Consider the following 21,136-nt stretch of genomic DNA (forward strand, 5'->3'; position numbering starts at 1 on the left):
TTGGGCAAGCGCGACGTCCTTCAAGTACGGCGAGAAAGTGTTAACTCCGCAGACGTTGGCATGACTGTCGGTATTTCCCCATGTTCGCGAAATGTCTTGTTTGATGTTACAGAATATCCCGTATACGAGTGAATCCACAATGACTTTCCGACATTTTCAAGTATATATGTATATGGGCATTTTATAGTTATGAAGAAAAAAACTGATTCAAGATTCAATTGAAATGTTACCAAATTTCCACTCACTCTTTCCTAATGGAAATTCGGAAAATTCTGGCCGTTTAAAGCACAGAGATATGTGTCACTTAGTTTGACATATAAGAAATATCTTTATTTTGCCAATGGAATATATTTCTGTGTTCCATATTATTCGCACAATAAACAACGATTATTATTGTAAACAGCGTTTAAAAGTTTGTATTTGTAATAGAGACGCAGTGTGTTTTTAGTACATTTTAAATTTATTTTTCAAAATATTGCCACTTGTTCGGGGTTTGCGTGACTAATAATAATGTTATCTGGATTTGGTGATTGGGTTTATTGGCACTTCTGTTACAATTACAACCAATTATGACAGCTCACAATCACTGACTGCCTACGACTCACTCCATTCCTTACTGGACCACGAGCGTCTTCTCTTCCGTTGTGACGAAAGACGAACGACGAATCACTGCTCACACATTGAATTGCCCTGAACGACGTCTGTCTGACGAATATTTTTGAAGAATTTTCGCAACTGAAATCTCCTGAACTGAATTAACTTCCATGAGGACAGAATATAAGTCACCATGTCTTACAGTCCCTCTGTTTCTCTCTGTTTCATGCTTTGCCACGCAACGTGAGTCAATCTTGGGGCAACGCTTTGATTTATACAAGCATATTCATTGTTATGAACGCGTTTGTAGCGAACCGTTGTCTAGCAATGGACTATTCTGTCACAATATTAATTACATGTATTTCCTACTTCGAAGTTTTAAATTACCAACTAAGCGAGCATGTTGTAGTGGCAGTTTTCTAGACATGTATTCAAGATACCCGGTTCTAATTTCATTAAACCTGTTTATATTTACTTGTAGTTTTATTTGTTTTGTCACGGTGAGACGTTAAGTTTAACTACAAGTCCTTACCATGCTTTCCTCATGATCATATTCCAAGCTGTGTCGTCACAAACGGAACAATACCTATAAATAACCTACGAATGCGTACAGTATATTTGATACATTCCATGATCATGTCTGAAGTCTGCCTGTTCATATAAAATAAGCAGCTTATTTACTTCAAGTTGACTTAAGATAATGTATTTTCTAAATGAGTTGTCTGTGATTTGCATACCTCATAAACCTGAAGCTAATTTATTGTGGTTGCAAATTTGTTTGCAGATGCCAAATCGTATTGCAACCATTTTAAACTACAAGTCAAATGAATTCATTATGGAATAAGGTACTTTAAATGTGGAGAGAACCAGAAATTAGCGACGGAACTCGGTTGAGGGTGTAACCAATATTCTTGCAAGGCTATATTCTCTACTGAGTGAAGCCGTGAATAACATTTTGTTGTATTTTGTTAAATGTGCACCTTCTAAAATATCGCTAAGAAAAATATTTTTTATTCTTGCTCAATCTAATTTAAAGATATCTGATTCTTAGTGCATACCGATCGAGCAACCGCCGCATGTCGGCGAAGATAGTGCCAACTTTAGCGGATAGAGGGTGTCGCGTGGTCGGCGCAACGGATCCCCATGGCCATTAATCTCGGTTTTCTAGACCGGTCGGTATAGTTCACTTGCGGACTACAGGCCACGGAGATTTTTTGTTTGATTCTTAGTGTATTTTCTACATATGGAAAAATACACTACTGTATAATTAGTCTAAGCAGGGTAGTGTTTGTCTAGTCTCTTTATTTTTCATGGAAACTAAATTTAAAGTGGTCTCAGTTAATATAGGGCTACCTCATGACTCAAGGTACGCGGGTTCAAACCCGGCGGAGGTCGTGGAATTTTAAAGGGCGGAAAAATTCAGGGAACAAGTCCTCTGGGAGGGACTTTAAGCCGTGTGCCCCGTGTCGTAGATTTACGGTACGTAAAAGATCCTCATGTCTCTAGGAGACCTCTGAGCTAAATTAGGCAAATATTTTCCCGCCCAAGTAGTTTCCAATGCCTCTGGTAGATGGGGGAAGTATCAGGTACAACGTGCCAGAAGAGGACCGACCTCGCTGGCAAAGTGGGGCTGATAGCAAAGCACCAGTACCGGTAGGGTATGGGGACAGTATAAATTAAAGGGGGACGCACAATGGACCAATAACTGGTCTAAGTGCATGGGGAAACACACCCCCTCTAATAATGAATGAATGAATTAATATACCGTAGGACTAGCACATGACAACAGTAGACGGCAGTGTTTCGGCCGACATGTTAGTATCGTCAGACGGTATTACAGCAATGATCTTGGCCAAAAAATGTTACCTCTGACCTATATAGATCTAACAGAAAGTTTATGCTTTATTCTATTAAGCTCGCTTTCCAGAACCTTGCAAATTCAGAATGAGCACAAAGAGTGAAATCATTATTTCAGGATCTGTAATGTGTAAGAGTTAATTCATGGTAAGGCCATGCGAAGAAAAAATAGCAAGAAATAAAATTGTCAAGGTTTCCCTTCGAAGTTTAAAAGGAAATTTCAATGGTTAATATAAAGGGCCATGTCGCATAATTATTAAACTTTTATAAAGTCTCTTTCTTCTCCTGAAAGAAACGATTCAGTTAAAACCTTCGAATTATAATTAGAGCTATAGTATTTTATACCAGACGTTTGAATGATTAACAGTTTATAAAATTTCATAAATTTAAATTTAACCTTCATGTAAAATACAGATTATATTTGAGATATATAAACCAAAACTAAGATCTTTCTACAACTTTTAGTGTGGATCCTCAATATCGTGTTGCAGTGAAATCTGTTTAGTATAACGGAGAGACACAACTTCTATATGCCTTCACTTTGTTAGTGTGCAATGAATAGGAAACGGCTGAAACTCAGTCTCGCTTCCTTACATATTCTTTTCGCTCTCTTACCAATAAAATTATCCTATGTAAGATTTGAGGTTTTCACGGCATTCTTTAATGTTATCCTGTCATTCCCATAAATTTGCCAAATTTTAGTCATAATATATGAAGGGGAGAGATTACCTGCGAAGTTTTGACGTAAATAGCAGGAAAATAGTAAAACGTATCATAAAAAATAAGGATATGTGAGTTGGATTCGTCTAGCTCAGGATAAGGACCAGTGACATTTTGTGAACACTGTACTGAGCCAATGGATTACGTTAAAAGAAGATAAATTCTTTAACTGACTGACTATTAGATTCTGAAGCAGAACTTTGTTCCATGGGTTTAGTTATCAACATATCTCAAGAACCTTACTTCAAAGTTTAAATTATTTCTTCAATAACCATTATCAATATCTAAAATTGATAGCAGTACACGTTAGTAAGGGGTAGCGTAGGTGGTTGAGGGGCTATGCTACAAGCCGGAAGGTCGCGGGTTCAAGTCCCGATGAGGTCATTGGATTTGTTTTTCAGTTGACCTAATCCTTTCAGCCGCACTAGGCCCTGGGGTTTACTCTAACAGAAATGAGTACCAGGAATTAATTAAATAATTTTCCTGGGGAGTAAAGCACGGCCGGCGCGTAAGGCTGACAACTTTACCGCCATCTTTGAGCCGATTGTCTAGATAATGTGGGAGCCTCAACATCTCACAACCCTATGGGCCTTCACGGCCTGGTACAGGGATAGCTTTACTTACATGTTAGTAATGTCCACCGCTTGGCTTTCATCCGCGAGCGGTAGGCAAAACGCGAAGTAAGAAATGTAAGTCAAGGAAACTGAAAGTCTTTTGGATCATTTCATGGGAAAGCTAGGTTGTGATGTAAAAGGAAAAGTGTGGCAATGGTATCACTTCCATGTCATATTCGGTAGGAAACGGAGAGTAAGCGGTAGAGTGGAAAAGGTCGCACAACCCTCACGTAATCACATGGCGGTGTCTCGTACACAATTATACGAAACAAGAATCTATGATCGTAACATAACTAATTAAGTAACAGAATATCGCGAGTTCGAATGGGTAGAACTTCTGCTTCATGTGCGGAAGGTGATGGATTGAAATCTCGGCCCCAAAACTGGTCATCCTCATTGAGACTTCTCGCAAACGCCGGGAGAATACCTTAAATTAGGCTATTCTGTTCACATCTTTTAAGATTCGACATAGCACAGTCGGTATAGCTACTGGCTACGGGTTGGACGGCCGAGAGGCCAGAGTTCGAGCCCTGGCAGTGACAAGATATTTCACATTTCCACTCGTCCAAACCGGTCCTGGGGCACACCCAGCCTGGTACAGGGGTAAAGCGGCCGGGGACAGAAGCCGACGGCTCACCAACATGTGCCGAGGTCAAGAATACTTTGATCTATAGATCCACTCCCTCACAAGTCTTCATGGCGCCGCTTACTCACGGAGCTGAACCCTTCTTGAGGAGCCGCCAATTCTGCAGCTATTCAAGAATTTTATGGAACTCGAAGTTTCAGCCAGATCAATCCAATCCATACCATTCCATACTATCTCTGTAAGGTCCGTTTTAATATTGTTCGCCCACCTACATCTTTGTGTTCCTAGTGGTCTCCTTCCTTCTGGCGTTCCCACCAATATCCTATATGCTTTCCCCTTCTCTTCCAATCGTGCTACATTCCCTGCCCATTTCATCCTCCTTAACTTGATCATTCTAATTATATTTGCAAAGAGTACAAGTTATGAAGCTCCTCATTATGCAATTTACACTCCAATCCTGTCACTTCATCCCCCTTCGGTCCAAATATTCTACTCAGCACCCTGTTCTCAAACACCCTCAGTCTACCAACCACGCTACTGCGCGTCTCCATAAAACAACAATTAGTTAAATTAACTCAAATTCTACCTTTTGATTTAAGCTTTAAGGACAACTGCAAAATAAGTAAAAGCGGAGGGAATGTCGGTAGGCATTGAACCTCTCAGCATTGAATAACGACTTCCACTGCGATTTGTTTCAGTTATTTTGTTACATTTTTCCCCTCAACCACACGGACATTTTTGAGGTTGAATAAGTAACGGTTATACGGACAGTCAGTAGCCGAGCTGTCTTCGCTCGCTCGGAAGCCGGGCATGCATGTTTGTGTATATGTAGAGGCCTTGCGACGAGCTGATCACCCGCCCAAGGAGTCCTACCGAATGTCTAAGACAGCCCTGTCCAACGCGGCGCCCTGGTATATTTTTCTGACGCCGAGCTGTCTTCGCTCGCTCGGAAGCCGGGCATGCATATTTGTGTACATGTAGAGGCCTTGCGACGAGCTGATCACCCGCCCAAGGAGTCCTACCGAATGTCTAAGACAGCCCTGTCCAACGCGGCGCCCTGGTATATTTTTCTGACGCCCTCCGTAACCACATATAATTGAGCCGATGTTTAATATTAATTCAAATTGTAAGACAGACATTTTTAACGTCTGAGTACTGTTAAATATTTTCGAAAAAAATGTATTATTATTAGCAGTAGTAGTAGTAGTAGTAGTAGTAGTAGTAGTAGTAGTAGTAGTAGTAGTGTGGTGGCGCCCACCTCGATAGGCATCAGTGAGTTGTGCCCGAGTACATAAGAACGTTGGACAGCACTGGTCTAAGATCTAGTAAAAACCGAAGTGAACGGAGAGTTTCATGGAGGTAGGGCTAGGCCCAAAATGAGGGCTGTAGCGCCAATGAAAAAAAAATACGGACAGTCAACATTCCGAAATGAGTAAGTCCCTCGACTTAGATTCCTGTGACAGAGAGACTGACCTTGAAAACTGAACTTCATCAAGCAGTGAAGCCTAATAGTAAGGAGTGGAAATCCTAGTGATGTATCGCAGCGAAACATTGGAAGCAGCTAATTATTTCGTCCTTACACTGACTGGAGGGATACCAGACGCTAACAAAAACTGGTTCGAAACGTGTAGATGTTAATATTCAATAAGTGCTGAGTGTATTTTTTTCTCTATTGTTCTGCAATAATCCTATACATGCTCGGTAGGACTCCTTGGACGAAGGATTAGCCAGTCGCAAGGCCGCTTTCCACACACAGAGTCATGTTAAACTTTTTGGGTACTGTTGAAATAGACTATATAGCGTTGAATGATAAAATGATCAATGAATTGGGAAGTACTGAGTCCGGATAATCGATATCTCCGCCAAGATTCGAAAGGAACACCTCCTGAATACAAGGCTGGAGAGTTACCGACATGGTAGCCCGCTTGGAGACACACCCGTCATGAATATCTTTTTGAGTTTATAAACAGCGATTACTTACGTGACGTACGTAAAATGTAAGCTTCATAATGATAATGAATTTTCCATTCAAAGAGTTTAAAATTGGGTTGCAATTATATTTTAAGGCTTTTCGAGATGTTGTGTAACAGAAGGTTTGATCATTGATATATAGGTTCGGCTCGTCCAGTGCATTATGTTGCCAGAAGAATTGTGCTGTCCTTGGGTAAATATGGTGACCATGAATTGGCATTTTCTCCAGTACACTCTCTTATTTTTTTAACAATAAGTGATGACAAAACGGAATATTTTTAATGAAGTGTTATTTATTCACATAATTATTAAATAGGAAATGTTTCTAAGCAATAAACATCAGTTCGTATTATTCGTATTATTAGAGGGGGTGGGTTTGCCCATGCACTTAGACCAGTTATTGGTCCATTGTGCGTCCCCCTTTAATTTCTACTGTCCCCATACCCTACCGGTAACTGTGCGTGCCATCAGCCCCGTTGAGACAACGAGGTCGGCCCTCGGTACCTTGATGCTTCCTCCATCCACCAGAGGCATTGGAGACTACTTGGGCGGGAAAGTGCCTGTAATTTAGCTCAGAGGTCTCCTAGAGACATGAGGTTCTTTTACGTGCCGTAAATCTACGACACGGGACACACGGCTTAAAGTCCCTCCCGGAGGACTTGTTCCCTGAATTTTTCCGCCCTTAAAAATTCCACGACCTCCGTCGGGTTTGAACCCGCGTACCTTGAGTCATGAGGTGGGAACGTTACCCCTAGACTACGGAGGCCGCAATAAACATCAGTTACTATAAAACCGAGTTGCCAATACGAACGTGAATTGTACAAACTTTCAGACGATTCACTGAAATCTCGGACGGTTTAACTTCTCAGTCGACTGCATGGCACTCCTGCTTATTATTCTGGACATTCCGGGTCTGAAGACCGCATATCCTGTCTGAGGTATTCCACTGTCTTCCTCAGTCCGTCTGAACAAACCCTGGAACCTCACGTTTTACCATGATATATTCCTCCTGCATACTTCCCAATTCATTTAATCCCACTATTTTACGCTACAGGCCTGTAAACTTAGTTGTTAAGAGCGTCGTTAAATAAGTCATAATTAGGGCGTAAATAAATGGATAAAGCTTTATGTTTTCTTGCTTACCTTCTTATTCGGTTTGCTTGAAGATGAGCTATGGATTGAACATGTCCGATTAGAAGATTTTGAGAGAAGTAGCAGTCGTGGCCGGTTTCCAGCTACAGCCCATAATTGTGTCAGTGTAGGCAGTCTTGGGACAGAGGTTCCAAAATTGGATATGAGTTTGTCTGGAGGGACTGAGGAAATAGTCGGTGTCCAAGCCGAGATTCAAANTTGAGTCCATTTGGTTCTGCAGCCTCTAGCAACCTCAGATAATGATGGTGATTGTGGAGGAGTTGGGGGAATGAAGATTGACAAGGGAAACCGAAGTACTCGGAGAAAATCTGCCCCAGTGCCACTTTGTCCACAACAAATCCCATACGACCATACCCGGGCTCGAACCTGGGCCGCTGAGATGAGAAGCTAGCGACTAACCGCCTGAGATATGGCGTGACCCTCTACGGACAGATATACTCTACCTTGCTTATGTATTCTACAGGAAGGGTGACAATATTGTGCCCAAGAGAACACTGATGCTCTCCAACGGAAGTCTGAGTCCTCATGAAGGTTTTAAAGTATTTGTAATAGTGTTTACACGTTCGCATATGATCGCAAATCACGTGGTAACTTTCGTGCTATGAACATCATCTCTGTCTAGTCCCAAGGATTTCTGTGTTCAGGTATCTCCTTAACTGTAAAAACTAAAGCTATCCCTGTACCAGGGTGTGAAGGCCCATAGGGTTGTGAGACGTTGAGGGTCCCACATTATGTAGACAATCGGCTCAAAGATGGCGGTAAGGTTGTCAGCCTTACGCGCCGGCCGCGCTTTACTCCCCAGGAAAATTATTTAATTAATTCATGGTACTCATTTCTGTTAGAGGCTGAGTGAGCCCCAGGGCCATAATGCGGCTGGAAGGATTAGGTCAATTGAAAAAAAAAATCCAACGACCTTATCGGGACTTGAACCTGCGACCTTCCGGCTTGAGAGGGCGAAATTAATTATTAAATTACATTTTCTAATAAAATGACATTTATTCTTTAGTTGATCCATATTTCTATATTAATCTGTGCCGAAACAACATTTTGAAAAATTCTTGATGCGAAACGTATGAAGCAAATATATTGTAACGGATTTGCTCAAAGCATTTCTAGGCAACCGCTCAGTAAACACGTTCCAACGCGTAACAATGGAAAATGTGTCTCAGTGGACGAATGTTATAGCTGTTAGCTAGGCAGTAGTCAGCGAGCCAGTGAACGAGCTGGGTAGCAATCACGTGACTTGTGTTTTCTGTGTGGTCCGTGCGGAGCCCATATAAGGACGATCTGTTGTAGCTTAGATCAGTTCAGTTTAGTTGAGAATAAAAGGATGAGAATGGAGCATGTCCTAGTGAATTGTGAAGATGAATTGAGTACAGATTAAGACAGATTGCAGAGTAGTTGAAGACGAAATAACAAGGATTTTGAAGTGTCAGTTTCTGTGTTGAGATTCATTGCCAGGAGAATTGAAATTGAAACGGGCTTTATGCTACAGCTTGATATCATCCTAAATTGTTGTGTAGATTCTAGGTGTCGAACGCTAAAGATAAGACACAAGGATCGAAACGGAAGGACAGACATATCAGAAGGTTCAGCTAGTGTAAGTAACGAGCTGAAAACATTCACGACACTTCAAGACGGCCTTCGGGTTCTCAGTGTAGGAGTTCAGGAATTGAACGTTCTAGTTTAGCGCTTCTGGCAAGGTAATTAGGTTTACCTTCTCTTTGGGAGATAATGTTTCTTGCCCTCTCTTTTTACAGTCAATACGCTTGCGCATTTCAGAATCTCAAGACAGAACGTCTGAAAATGTATGTTGTTTAATGCCGTCTGGCGAGCCGTAGTAGCTCATTCAGTGGTTGGCTTCGGACTGAACGACCTGAGTTTTTCTTCTGCAAAGGCGGGACTTTTCCTTGTTCCTCGAGTCCAGACCTGGTCTGTGGCCCATTCAAATTCCTATCGAATGGATACCGGAAGTTATTTTCCATAGACTAAAGCGAATGTAATGTGAAACTGACCATTCACGGCCATCTAGTGCCAAGATGCCCCATCAAGTCTTAAATCAGCGGATAATAGGCATATGGACAACTTCATTTTAATCTGTGCCTATCATGACAATCGAATTCATATGGAGCTCTTTGCGAATACAGGTCCAAGGGTCGCTATAAGCATAATAGCTTAGGTTTATCATGGTTTTTTCAAGTATTTCCAGGCGAATTATGGGATTACTTCTGTATACTTCATTTACTTAGGCCTGTTTGTGTATTTAACAATGCTAACAATAAGTTAGACCAGTAAAAATTAAAAAAAAAAAGTAAAGCTATCCCTGTATCAGGCCGTGAAGGCCCATAGGGTTGTGAGACGTTGAGGGTCCCACATTATCTAGACAATCGGCTCAAAGATGGAGGTAAGATTGTCAGCCTTACGCGCCGGCCGCGCTTTACTCCCCCGGAAAATTATTTAATTAATTTCTGGTGCTCATTTCTGTTAGAGGCTGAGTGAACCCCAGGGCCGTAGTGCGGCTGGAAGGATTCCAGATATCCTTTATCTTCTGCAACTCGCGTCCCACAGACAGACAAACTTGCGCTGTATAAAAAAGTTATTGTTGCGAAATCCAAATATGTGAAAAACCGGATGACAAGTCTGGTAGATTCTCTAAGAAATGCTATGTTGAGCCAATGATGATGATAATTATCGTAAAAACATACCTTCTGTTTTTGAAATATGTGTGTTTTTACAATTGTATACACCTGTACTTTAATACGAGTATAAGATCAGTTATTAATAAAGACCCCCCCCACATTCTACTTAGCGGTGGGTGCATCCCACCAGTGGGGAAACTGATTAGATTATATACCGTGGAATGATAAGATGATAAATGAGTAATGAATTGGAAGGAATGTGTCGTGGACTAAATTGAGGGATTACCCTGGCATCTTCAGAGAGGAAATTAAGGAAATAGATAACATTTCTGTGAGATAGCCAGTCTTCGGACCACGGTATGAATGCGAGGCCTCCCGAAAAAAGAAACAAGGGGACTACCCACTGAATCGTGACTCTCTCTCTCATCTCTTGTGATAACTCGTCACTACCTTATCTGTTTTTTGCATTAGGAAGGTCAAGATTTCGAATCTTCCAAAGAACTTGTTCGTATTTTTGCTCAATGTTTGCAGGCTAATGCTGAGATAGCAAACATAGAGCACAACTAATTCTGTTTCGTATCCAGATGCTCAAAATCTGTGCTCCGTGGAGGCCAGATGTACATAAGCGCATTCCACCATGTTTGAATTTTGGTATATGCGTTTTATTGACCTGGAAATCTGTCGAGTTTTTCTTTTTCCCAAAGCAAAAGGGTTCTTCAGACAAGAGTGTTAAGGAAAGTGTATTTCATTGCATGTCCCTTATTATTCTGTCATACGAGTGCAAGGAATGTAGCCGATAAAGTATGAAAAGTTACAAGGAAAACAACTCATTGTAATTACAACTTAGAGGAATGTTAATTATTTCCAGCAATTATTACAGAACTGGTATTTATTCTGCAGCTAAAAAAAAAAGGGCTCGTCCGGGATTTGAACCCGGGACCTCTCGCACCCTAAGCGAGAATCATACCCCTAGACCAACGAGCCGACTTTGTAGTGATAATTATAGCCAAGGACAACTTGCAAATGTAGGTTAATTATTTTGTGCTGTCGGTATGTGCGTAGTTTTATTGCCTTGTTGCCAGAAGAGCTGGAGCGTGCAGGTGGTTGGCTTATTACGACAGAGCGGCAGTAGTCAGCTGTATTGCTGCAGGCATTGTCCAGGCCACAACGTGGCAACTACATGAATGCTCCCGTTGTGTACATGGTAAATACTGCTGAAATCAATAACCTGACATCCGTGCCGAACGTGATGATCTGTAATACCTGCTTCAAATCTTAGCCCGGAGGCCGGATACCAAGGTTCGATCCCGGGTCTGGTTAAGTGGGATTTGTGGTAGACAGAGTGGCGCTGGGGCAGGTTTTCTCCCAGTGCTTCGCTTTCCTTCTCCAATCTTCATTCCACCGACTAACCGCTTGAGCTATGGCGCGGCCCTTACGTGTACAGTAACTGTGCCCATATGCATTGGACACGAAAATGAAAATCTGCTTAATCATGGCATCACAATTTTAGACAAGAAGTTCTGGGAAGATCTAATCCCCTACTTTCCTTAGTACGACACAGAATGCATAGAAGACGACGCGTTTAACAATTCTATTGATGCATGTGTATTCATTGGAGCAGTAACGTTTTTACCGACCGTTGCCTAGCAACAATAGCGAGTATACATACAGACTGATGGAGAGGTTTATGAAATATGCAGTTGAGACGGGATCATGTGCATAATATACATACCAAGCTTCATAAAGGTTGGTTCAGGCATTCAGAAGTTAATAGAGGGGAAACACAGACACACAGCATCGAAATTGTGTAAGTCGGCTTTCATTTCTCTTAAAACAAGGAAGGTAGGCTAAAAATGATATAAATTGCCAGCAGTCAAAGGCAAAACGCTCAGGAAAATAATTCAACATACTTAGTGGGAAGATTGCGGTAAGGTTATTGTGTAACGAGGAACTCGTGATGTCCTAGTCAAGTTCTTATTATGGGGCGGATCTGATATGTTATTTCCTCTGTACCTCCATCATTATCCGGGCATCGGGGACAGAATGGAAATTCCGCCTTGAGGATGATGCATAAAGAGCTATGGACGACCGAATAATCGCGGTTCGATTCTCAGAAGAGGATTGTTTTTCTCTCTTTCACAGCATCTAGACCGGTTCTGGGGCCCAGCCAGCCTATTGCCCAATGCGTAACGGGCGCTTCTTCCTTGGAGGTAAAGCGGCCGGCGCGTGAAGCTGACCACTCAACTCCGTCCAGTGCCTATACGTCTTCATAGCGCTAAGCCTCACCTTACCGGGCTAGAAAGGGAGACACCAGGACGGTTAAACACCATATATGGAGGCTAACATCCGGGATAGTTCAGCAGGTCGACTGACCTGATGATTTCATACGCTGACAATGATGAATATTTCTCTCTTTGCCACTATGTCCTATCCAGCCTCGTAGGGTGAAAGAGATATCAACAGAAGAAGAATTCTTACTGAAAATATTATTTTTTATTAATATTGCTTATTTTGAAATCTCGAGCAAGGGGTTACTAGTGTGTTGTCATCTGGGAGCGTAGACTAAGTGAATCTGTGTGGTGTCACTTGTACAGGAGAGTGCTGCCCACCGTGGAGCCAGGATATATGAGACCCTTGCTGCCTGACGAGGCGCCGGAGAACCCCGACAAATGGCAGGATGTGATGGCCGACATAGAGAAGATTATCATGCCCGGAGTTACACACTGGCACTCCCCACGCTTTCACGCTTACTTCCCGACGGCCAACTCATACCCCGCGATCGTCGCCGATATGCTAAGCGGCGCTATTGCCTGCATAGGCTTCACTTGGGTAAGCCACGCACCTCACACTCGAGTAGAAGACTTTGCTGTCCTAACTTGTGATTTATTTCAGTCCACCTGAGTTTATTATCTAACATGAGACCACAACGGCGTCTTCCAGATCCTTTTTAAAATTTAAAAGACTATCCATGTAACAAGCCGTGAAGCTCCATAAGGTTGTGAGACGTCGAGGCTCCCACATTTTCTCTAGAAAATGGAGTCACAGATGACGGTAAAGTTATGAGCCTCACGTGCCGGCCGCCCTTTAGTCGCAAGTATATTCCTGGTACTCAGTTCTGTTGGAGGCTGAGTCAACCCCAGGGCCATAGTGCGGCTGGAAGGATTAGGTCAATTGAAAAAAAAATGCAATGACATCAACGGGAATCGAACCCGCGACCTTCCAGCTTCTATCACTGTGCCTCAACCAACTACAATGCCGCGCACCCCTCTCTTTAAAATATAATTCATAAAAATCGTCCCACCATTCCGTGCTACATAAGCAACGTGCATTGTGATACAACTTAGACAGACCACGTTTTAAATCAAAGGGTTTTTGGGTTGGAGAGCCTCGTGAAAATTCTGCAGTTAAAATAATTATTAAAGAAAATTGTCAGTTATTCGTACTAACTGAGCGTAATTTCTAGATATACGAAAATACACAAAACATAACTTCATAATATCACGAACTGTAATGATTGTCCTTAAAGAGTACTAAAGTACATTCAGCGTGCGTTGGCATAGATCCTTCCCAGTTTTCTCGTGTCTATTTGTAAATCTAAACAAGGGACGTAAATAAAAATGTCAAGGACCTGAACTCTTGTCAGAATTCCCAATATTGAACCTTCATTTTTTCCCTATTTTTTATTTATTATTACAACATTTTTCTGTACAATAAAATATAAAGTAAAAATTTATTAATATTTTTATTAGTATTAATTCTCGAACATTGACATAGAGTTCTTTGTATATTCCCGCGGTCCGAATTTTATCTACTACGAGATTTACACAAGACCGGCTCTGTGGTCTAGTGGTCAGAATTCCTGGCTACAGATCCAGGGTTCCCGAGCTCGATTCCCGGCGCTACCAGTTTTTATGAGAAATAGTGGGTCCGGAACGGGGTCAACTCAGCCTCGTGAGGATAATTGAGGAGCTACTTGAATGGAAAAGTAGCGGCTCCGGTCTAGAAAAACGAAATTAACGGCAATGGGGATTCGTTGCGCTGAATGCGCGACACACTCTGTCCGCTCGGCGGTCCGGCGGTCGCTCGGTCGGTATAGTTCGCTTGCGGACTAAAACCACGGAATTTTATTGTTGTTTATTAAGGTCTACACAAGATATAATGAGAAGCTGTTAAATGTTATAAAGCATAACTCTGTGCGGCTCTCATATCGAAACAATTACTGCTAACAGATGTTTGAGAATTACCGGTTACTTTTTATCTTTACGAAGTTAATTTCAATTTAATATACCAGAATTCTAGGCCTCTACCTCCATTATTAAAATATTTCCATGCTTCCTTACTCCGTTATTTATTCGTTTATCTTCTAAAATATTTATCTTTAAATTCAGTTGTTTTTTTTTAAATTCTTATTCTCTCTCTTCAGATTTTTCTCATGTGCTTCTTACGACTATCATCCGTGCTTATCACTGTCGCCACCTTGTTGTAGATCGCAAGTCCGGCGTGCACAGAGCTGGAGGTCGTGATGTTGGACTGGCTGGGCAAGATGCTAGAGTTGCCCAAAGAGTTCCTTGCCTCATCCGGTGGAAAAGGTGGCGGAGTCATCCAGGTAAACCCAGACTTAAAAATATATACATTTTAGTTTTTGATGTCAATCGATATGGAAATCCGTATAGATTTCGAAATATTTTATTTGTTTTGGTTTTTTAAACTGCTCTCAAGTATTAAATTAAATGTAGTCTTAAACGTTATCATCATCATCATCATCATCATCATCAGTAATCTGTCAGACGACAGGTCCACAGTCTCTTCCAAAACAGTTCCTTCACTTAATGCGATCTAGAGCTTTCTCCTTCAAATGAGAATATCCTCTTCTGTCCCCAAGGTCATCCAGCATCGTCTTACGTCTTCTTCCTCGTCTTCTGGTCACTTCTATCCGCCTCTCTATCTTCGCATACATGGTATCTGTGTTTTTGGAAAGAGACTATCCAGGAAGAGCGATAATGTGGTAGTTTTTCCATTTGCTTTCCACATCGCATTACAACAGCCGTTCAAACCACTCTTGTCACGCCTGTTGCTATACGAACTTGAACCATCTCGAGCATCATTTGCTCTGTGCTTCAAGTCGCTGCTGATGACGCTGCTTCCGGCATCAGTTTTTGGTGTCTCTCTTCGTCTGATGCCTACCCTTTGACCTGTCCAGCAAGGAAGGCCCTGCCAGTAGCTACGCTATCGCTGGTATAGCTCTCAGGGTCCTTGGCATACTCCAGCCCCCCTCACCACGATAAGGTGGAGACACCAACGAGGGAGGCCTTTATATATATAGTATAAATTGACATACTTACATGTTAACTACAACGGTAAATTATACCACTAATTATAATTCTGTAATCCCTTTGTAATATTACACACTTTTAAAGAACGGATATTTCTTTCGTTTGCTTCACGTGATTGTCACGGTTATTCATGACTTCTTCGTAATAACCGTGCCTGTCGAGATTTTATCCAGTGGTAAGTTTTCAGGTTTTCGGTGCTTTAGATTAATGACGGTGATCTTATATTACCAAGGAATGACACTCTATATTACACGCTGAATTTTACTAGAAATAGATTGGTATATTTAATGACACTGTCGTAGCGCATACTGGAGCGACTATCGTTATAGTTGCATTCCTATTTCCTTATCTCATATCATATAGACGTTGAAATTCTTAATTTTAATCCTCTGTAGAGGCGTCATAATTACACATTTCATTTAAGATTAAATAACAAGGCATTTCATCAAAAGATCAAATTTTCATATTTCATCGGTAGTTATCCATTGGTCTAGAAGTAAACACGGAGAAAACTAAGTATATGTTGCTGTCTCGTCACCAAAATGCAGGGCAAAATCATGATATAAAGATAGGAAACAGATGTTTTGAAAATGTGGCCCAGTTCAGATATTTGGGAACGAAAGTAAGAAATAAGAATTTGAATCAGGAGGAAATTAAGAGGCGACTGAACTCGGGTAATGCTTGCTACCGTTCAGTCCAGAACCTTTTGTCTTCTCGTCTGTTGTCCAAAACATAAAAATTAGAATATACAAAACTATAATTTTGCCTGTGGTTCTGTATGGGTGTGAAACTTGGTCTCTGACATTAAGGGAGGAACATAGACTGAGGGTGTCTGAGAATAGGGTGTAGAGAATATTTGGACCGAAGAGAAATGAAGTGACAGGAGGCTGGAGAAAACTGCATAATGAGGAGCTTCATAACTTGTAGTCTTCTCCAAGTATAATTAGAATGATCAAGTCAAGGAGGATGAGGTGGGCAGGGCATGTAGCACGAATGGGGGAGACGATGAATGCGTATAGGATACTGTTGGGAAAGCCAGAAGGAAAGAGACCACTGAGAAGACCAAGGCGTAGGTGGGTAGACAATATTAAAACTGATCTTAGAGAGATAGGATGGGATGGTATGAGTTAGATTGATCTGGCTCAGGATAGGGACCAGTGGAGGTCTCTTGTGAACACGGTAATGAACCTTCGGGTTCCATAAAATGCTGGGAAATTCTTGAGTAGTTTCAGAATTGGCGGCTCCTCCAGAAGGGCTCAGCTCCATGAGTAAGTAAGTTATACCATTTCAACGGGCCCCATTTCTTAAATTTAAAATATGGGCTCGTCCGGGATTTTAACTCGCGATCTCTCGCGCCTAAAGCGAGAATCATACCCCTAGACCAAAGAGCCGATGGTAGTAGCTGCTTTACATTATGAGAAAATATGCAATATCTGCATAATCCTAATTAACGCTAACGCTAATGTTCATATACGAGTAAGTTTAGAAGGAATCATAGTTTAAAGTACATAAGAACATCTTGAAGGCTCAATCTGTAAGATAATAGAGCCTAACTCTAGGTCATAACTGCACAAAATATGAAACCACTGCTATTTTTTCGTCATATATTTTTTCTCCTATAACATATTCTTGAACAAAATTGCATAAATATAGTGTATACGGTAGTTATGTTTTATGACTTACATACTAGAAAGCTTAAGTTCGTACCAATTTTCATTTCGGATTCCGGGAATTACGTAGTTGAAATTCTGGCCAGGTTCCCTATTCTCTCTAAGCTTCGTGAATGTAATCAAATTCCTTGCTAGAATTTTCCGAACCCTTGTCGACATGGCTTAACTTATTTGTTTGACAAAGCATCATTCAATCGGCAGAATACAACCAACAGGCTAGCTCTAGACTTCTCACAAGATGTCATGTTTCCTATTTTAACTATAGTGGAGACTGCTACAGACCACTCAAGTGCGTCTTTTGTTTCTCGTCCAGAACGGTTCTGGGTTCGCCCAGCCTCCCCTTCATTGGGCATTAGGGATATTCTCAGTATGCTTGACTATCCAGTTCATCAAAATACAGGATTTTTTGTTGTATCGGGGTTTATTAACTACCGTCTTTATCTATTATACAACATACCTATTTTAACGGGTCCCATTTGTTAAAATGTAAAATACGGGCTCGTCCGGGATTTGAACCCGGGACCTCTCGCACCCAAAGCGAGAATCATACCCCTAGACCAACGAGCCGATGGTAGCAACTGATATACATTACGACAAAATGTGCAGTACCTGCATAATGCTACTTAGCGCTAACGTTAGGCGTTACGTCAGCAGCAAGGTGAACAAAATATTCATGTAAAGTAAGAACGAATCCGAGTTTAAAGTACGTTAAGAAGGCTCAGTCTATAAGATATTACAGCCTAATTCTGGGTCATGGCCGCGACATAGCTGAAGCTCTTAGTCGCTGGCTTCTCACCGCGGCGGCCGGGTTTCGAGACCGGGTCTGGTCAAGTGGGATTTGTAGTGGACAAAGTGGCGCTGGGGAAGGTTTTCTCAGAGTACTTCGGTTTACCCTCCCACTCTTCAGTCCACCAAATTCTCTATCATTCTAACCAACCGGGCCAGGTACAATAGGTCAATCAGAGGGCGACGTGCCGAGTGGATTCAGCTGGACTCAACCACCCACTATGCGAATTAAAAAAAAAGACTATAATCTTCATGGATTATATAAGACTCATATTTCAACGGGTACCATTTATTAAAAATTAAAATATGGGCTCGTCCGGGATTTGAACCCGGGACCTCTCGCACCCAAAGCGAGAATCATACCCCTAGACCAACGAGCCGATGGTAGCAGGTGTTTTACACGATGGTAAACTGTGCCATATCTGCATAATCCTAATTACTGCAAGTGTTATCTGTTACGTCAACACCAAGGTGACCAAAATGTTTATGTAAGATAAGAACGAATCCGAGTTTAAGTATGTAAGAACATCCTAAAGCTCAATCTATAAGATTTACAGCCTAATTCTGGGTCATGGCTGCACAAAATATGCAGCGACTGCTGTTTTTTCTTCAGACATTTTTACTCATATAAAATATTTTTGGGCTTAAATGCATAAATATATCTGGTATTTCTGTTTTATAAGACGTTTTGAAAATGTAACACAGTTGAGATACTTGGGAACGACGATAGCGAGTCAGAACCTGATTCAAGAGAAAATAAGAGGAGATTGAACTCGGGTAATGCTTGCTACCATTCAGTGCAGAACAGTTTGTCTTCTCGTCTGCTGTCCAAATGCATGGAATTTAGAATATACAAAACTTTGATTTTGCCTGTGGTTCTGTATGGTTGTGAAACTTAGTCTTGAAGGCTTAATCTATAATGTAATACAACCTAATTCTGGGTCNCCAAATTTTCGTTTAATATTCAACAAATATTAAATTTGCAAAACAAATAAAATATTTGTGCTGCTAATAACGTTTATGAGTAAGAAAATGCATTGTAGTTCACGCATTGTTAACTGACTTTGTCACAGTAGATTTGTAATCCGATAGAAATTCCAAAAGGCGCACGTGTGAAGTCTGTAGCAGTCTCCACTACTGTTGAAATAAGAAACATGACATCTTGTGGGAAGTGTAGAGCTGGCTTGCTGGTTGTATTAAGTCGATTGAAAGTTGCTTTGTCAAACACATAGGTTAAGCCATGTCAACAAAGTCGCGACCAATGATGGCAAGGAAATAGATGATATTCATCTATCATTCATGAACCTGGCCAGAATTTGAACTGGGTACTTCCTGGAATCAACTACAATGTATTTTCTTACTCATAAACGTTATTAAGAGCACAGATATTTTATTTGTTCTGCTAGTTTAAAGTTTGTTGAACATAAATGAAAAATCGTAAACAAAACTTGGAATTACCTAACATCAGTAATTTGAAAACTTCTGAAATTACAGTTACAATTATACTACAAATCTTGGTCAGTATATCGGGGGGATACGGACTGGATGGTCGAGGAATAGGGGTTCGAATCCTGGGAGAGGCGTGAGATTTTTGTTTCTCTTCCAGACCGGTTCTGGGTCCCACTCAGTGACCTATTCAATGGGCATCAGGGGCGTTTCCTTGGATTCATTAGTATGCATTTCATCAAAATATCTGATTTTCATGTTCTATCGATAATTATTAACTACCGNTTACAGCCTAATTCTGGGTCATGGCTGCACAAAATATGCAGCGACTGCTGTTTTTTCTTCAGACATTTTTACTCATATAAAATATTTTTGGGCTTAAATGCATAAATATATCTGGTATTTCTGTTTTATAAGACGTTTTGAAAATATAACACAGTTGAGATACTTGGGAACGACGATAGCGAGTCAGAACCTGATTCAAGAGAAAATAAGAGGAGATTGAACTCGGGTAATGCTTGCTACCATTCAGTGCAGAACAGTTTGTCTTCTCGTCTGCTGTCCAAATGCATGGAATTTAGAATATACAAAACTTTGATTTTGCCTGTGGTTCTGTATGGTTGTGAAACTTAGTCTTGAAGGCTTAATCTATAATGTAATACAACCTAATTCTGGGTCATTGCTATCCAAATTATGAAGCGCCTGGTATTTTTTCGTCATATATTTTTTTTTCATATAAAATAGTTTCGAAATTAAATGCATAAATATATATGGTAGGTCAGTTTTGTGACTTAACAGTTTCTCCTTAAGTGAAAGCGTTAGAACCATTGGCTCGTTGGTCTAGGGGTATGATTCTCGCTTTGGGTGCGAAAGGTCCCGGGTTCAAATCCTGGACAAGCCCATATTTTAATTTTTAATAAATTGTGCTCGTTTAAATATGAATGTTATATAATCCATAAAGATGATAGTTTTTTTAATTCGCATAGTGGGTGGTGGAGACCAGCTGAATCCACTCGGCACGTCGCCCTCTGATTGGCCTATTGTANCAATGATGGCAAGGAAATAGATGATATTCATCTATCATTCATGAACCTGGCCAGAATTTGAACTGGGTACTTCCTGGAATCAACTACAATGTATTTTCTTACTCATAAACGTTATTAAGAGCACAGATATTTTATTTGTTCTGCTAGTTTAAAGTTTGTTGAACATAAATGAAAAATCGTAAACAAAACTTGGAATTACCTAACATCAGTAATTTGAAAACTTCTGNTGACTAACAGCTTGAGCTATGTCGCGGCAATGACCCAGAATTAGGCTGTAATATCTTATAGACTGAGCCTTCTTAACGTACTTTAAACTCGGATTCGTTCTTACTTTACATGAACATTTTGTTCACCTTGCTGCTGACGTAACGCCTAACGTTAGCGCTAAGTAGCATTATGCAGGTACTGCACATTTTGTCGTAATGTATATCAGTTGCTACCATCGGCTCGTTGGTCTAGGGGTATGATTCTCGCTTTGGGTGCGAGAGGTCCCGGGTTCAAATCCCGGACGAGCCCGTATTTTACATTTTAACAAATGGGACCTGTTAAAATATGAATGTTATATAATCGATAAAGNCCCCTAGACCAACGAGCCGATGATAGACACTGCCTTACATTACGAGAAAATGTGCAGTACCTGCATAATGCTACTTAGTACTAACGTTAGGCGTTACGTCAGGTGAACAAAATGTTCATGTAAAGTAAGAACGAATCCGAGTTTA

General features: G+C 41.0%; 1 protein-coding gene and 5 non-coding genes across 6 annotated transcripts; 3 read left to right on the top strand and 3 right to left on the bottom strand.

The window, feature by feature from the left end:
• Positions 1-11,045: 11,045 nt before the first annotated feature.
• On the bottom strand, positions 11,046-11,117 carry Trnap-agg. The gene has a single exon. It is a non-coding gene; the product is annotated as a tRNA-Pro (tRNA).
• A 1,564-nt stretch (positions 11,118-12,681) lies between these two features.
• Positions 12,682-14,739, top strand: LOC111869653 (aromatic-L-amino-acid decarboxylase; the record flags this gene model as incomplete). The annotated part of the gene is made up of 2 exons (XM_033753510.1): positions 12,682-12,962; positions 14,620-14,739. Coding segments are annotated over exons 1-2 (324 nt in total), but the record flags the coding sequence as incomplete, so codon positions are not given.
• Positions 14,740-17,631: 2,892 nt separating this feature from the next.
• Positions 17,632-17,703, bottom strand: Trnap-ugg. Its single transcript has one exon. It is a non-coding gene; the product is annotated as a tRNA-Pro (tRNA).
• A 527-nt stretch (positions 17,704-18,230) lies between these two features.
• Trnap-ugg lies at positions 18,231-18,302 on the bottom strand. The gene has a single exon. It is a non-coding gene; the product is annotated as a tRNA-Pro (tRNA).
• A 1,895-nt stretch (positions 18,303-20,197) lies between these two features.
• On the top strand, positions 20,198-20,269 carry Trnap-ugg. Its single transcript has one exon. It is a non-coding gene; the product is annotated as a tRNA-Pro (tRNA).
• A 589-nt stretch (positions 20,270-20,858) lies between these two features.
• Trnap-ugg lies at positions 20,859-20,930 on the top strand. Its single transcript has one exon. It is a non-coding gene; the product is annotated as a tRNA-Pro (tRNA).
• Positions 20,931-21,136: the final 206 nt, after the last annotated feature.

Source organism: Cryptotermes secundus, unplaced genomic scaffold (assembly GCF_002891405.2).
Source record: "Cryptotermes secundus unplaced genomic scaffold, Csec_1.0 scaffold986, whole genome shotgun sequence".
NCBI lineage: Eukaryota > Metazoa > Arthropoda > Insecta > Blattodea > Kalotermitidae > Cryptotermes > Cryptotermes secundus.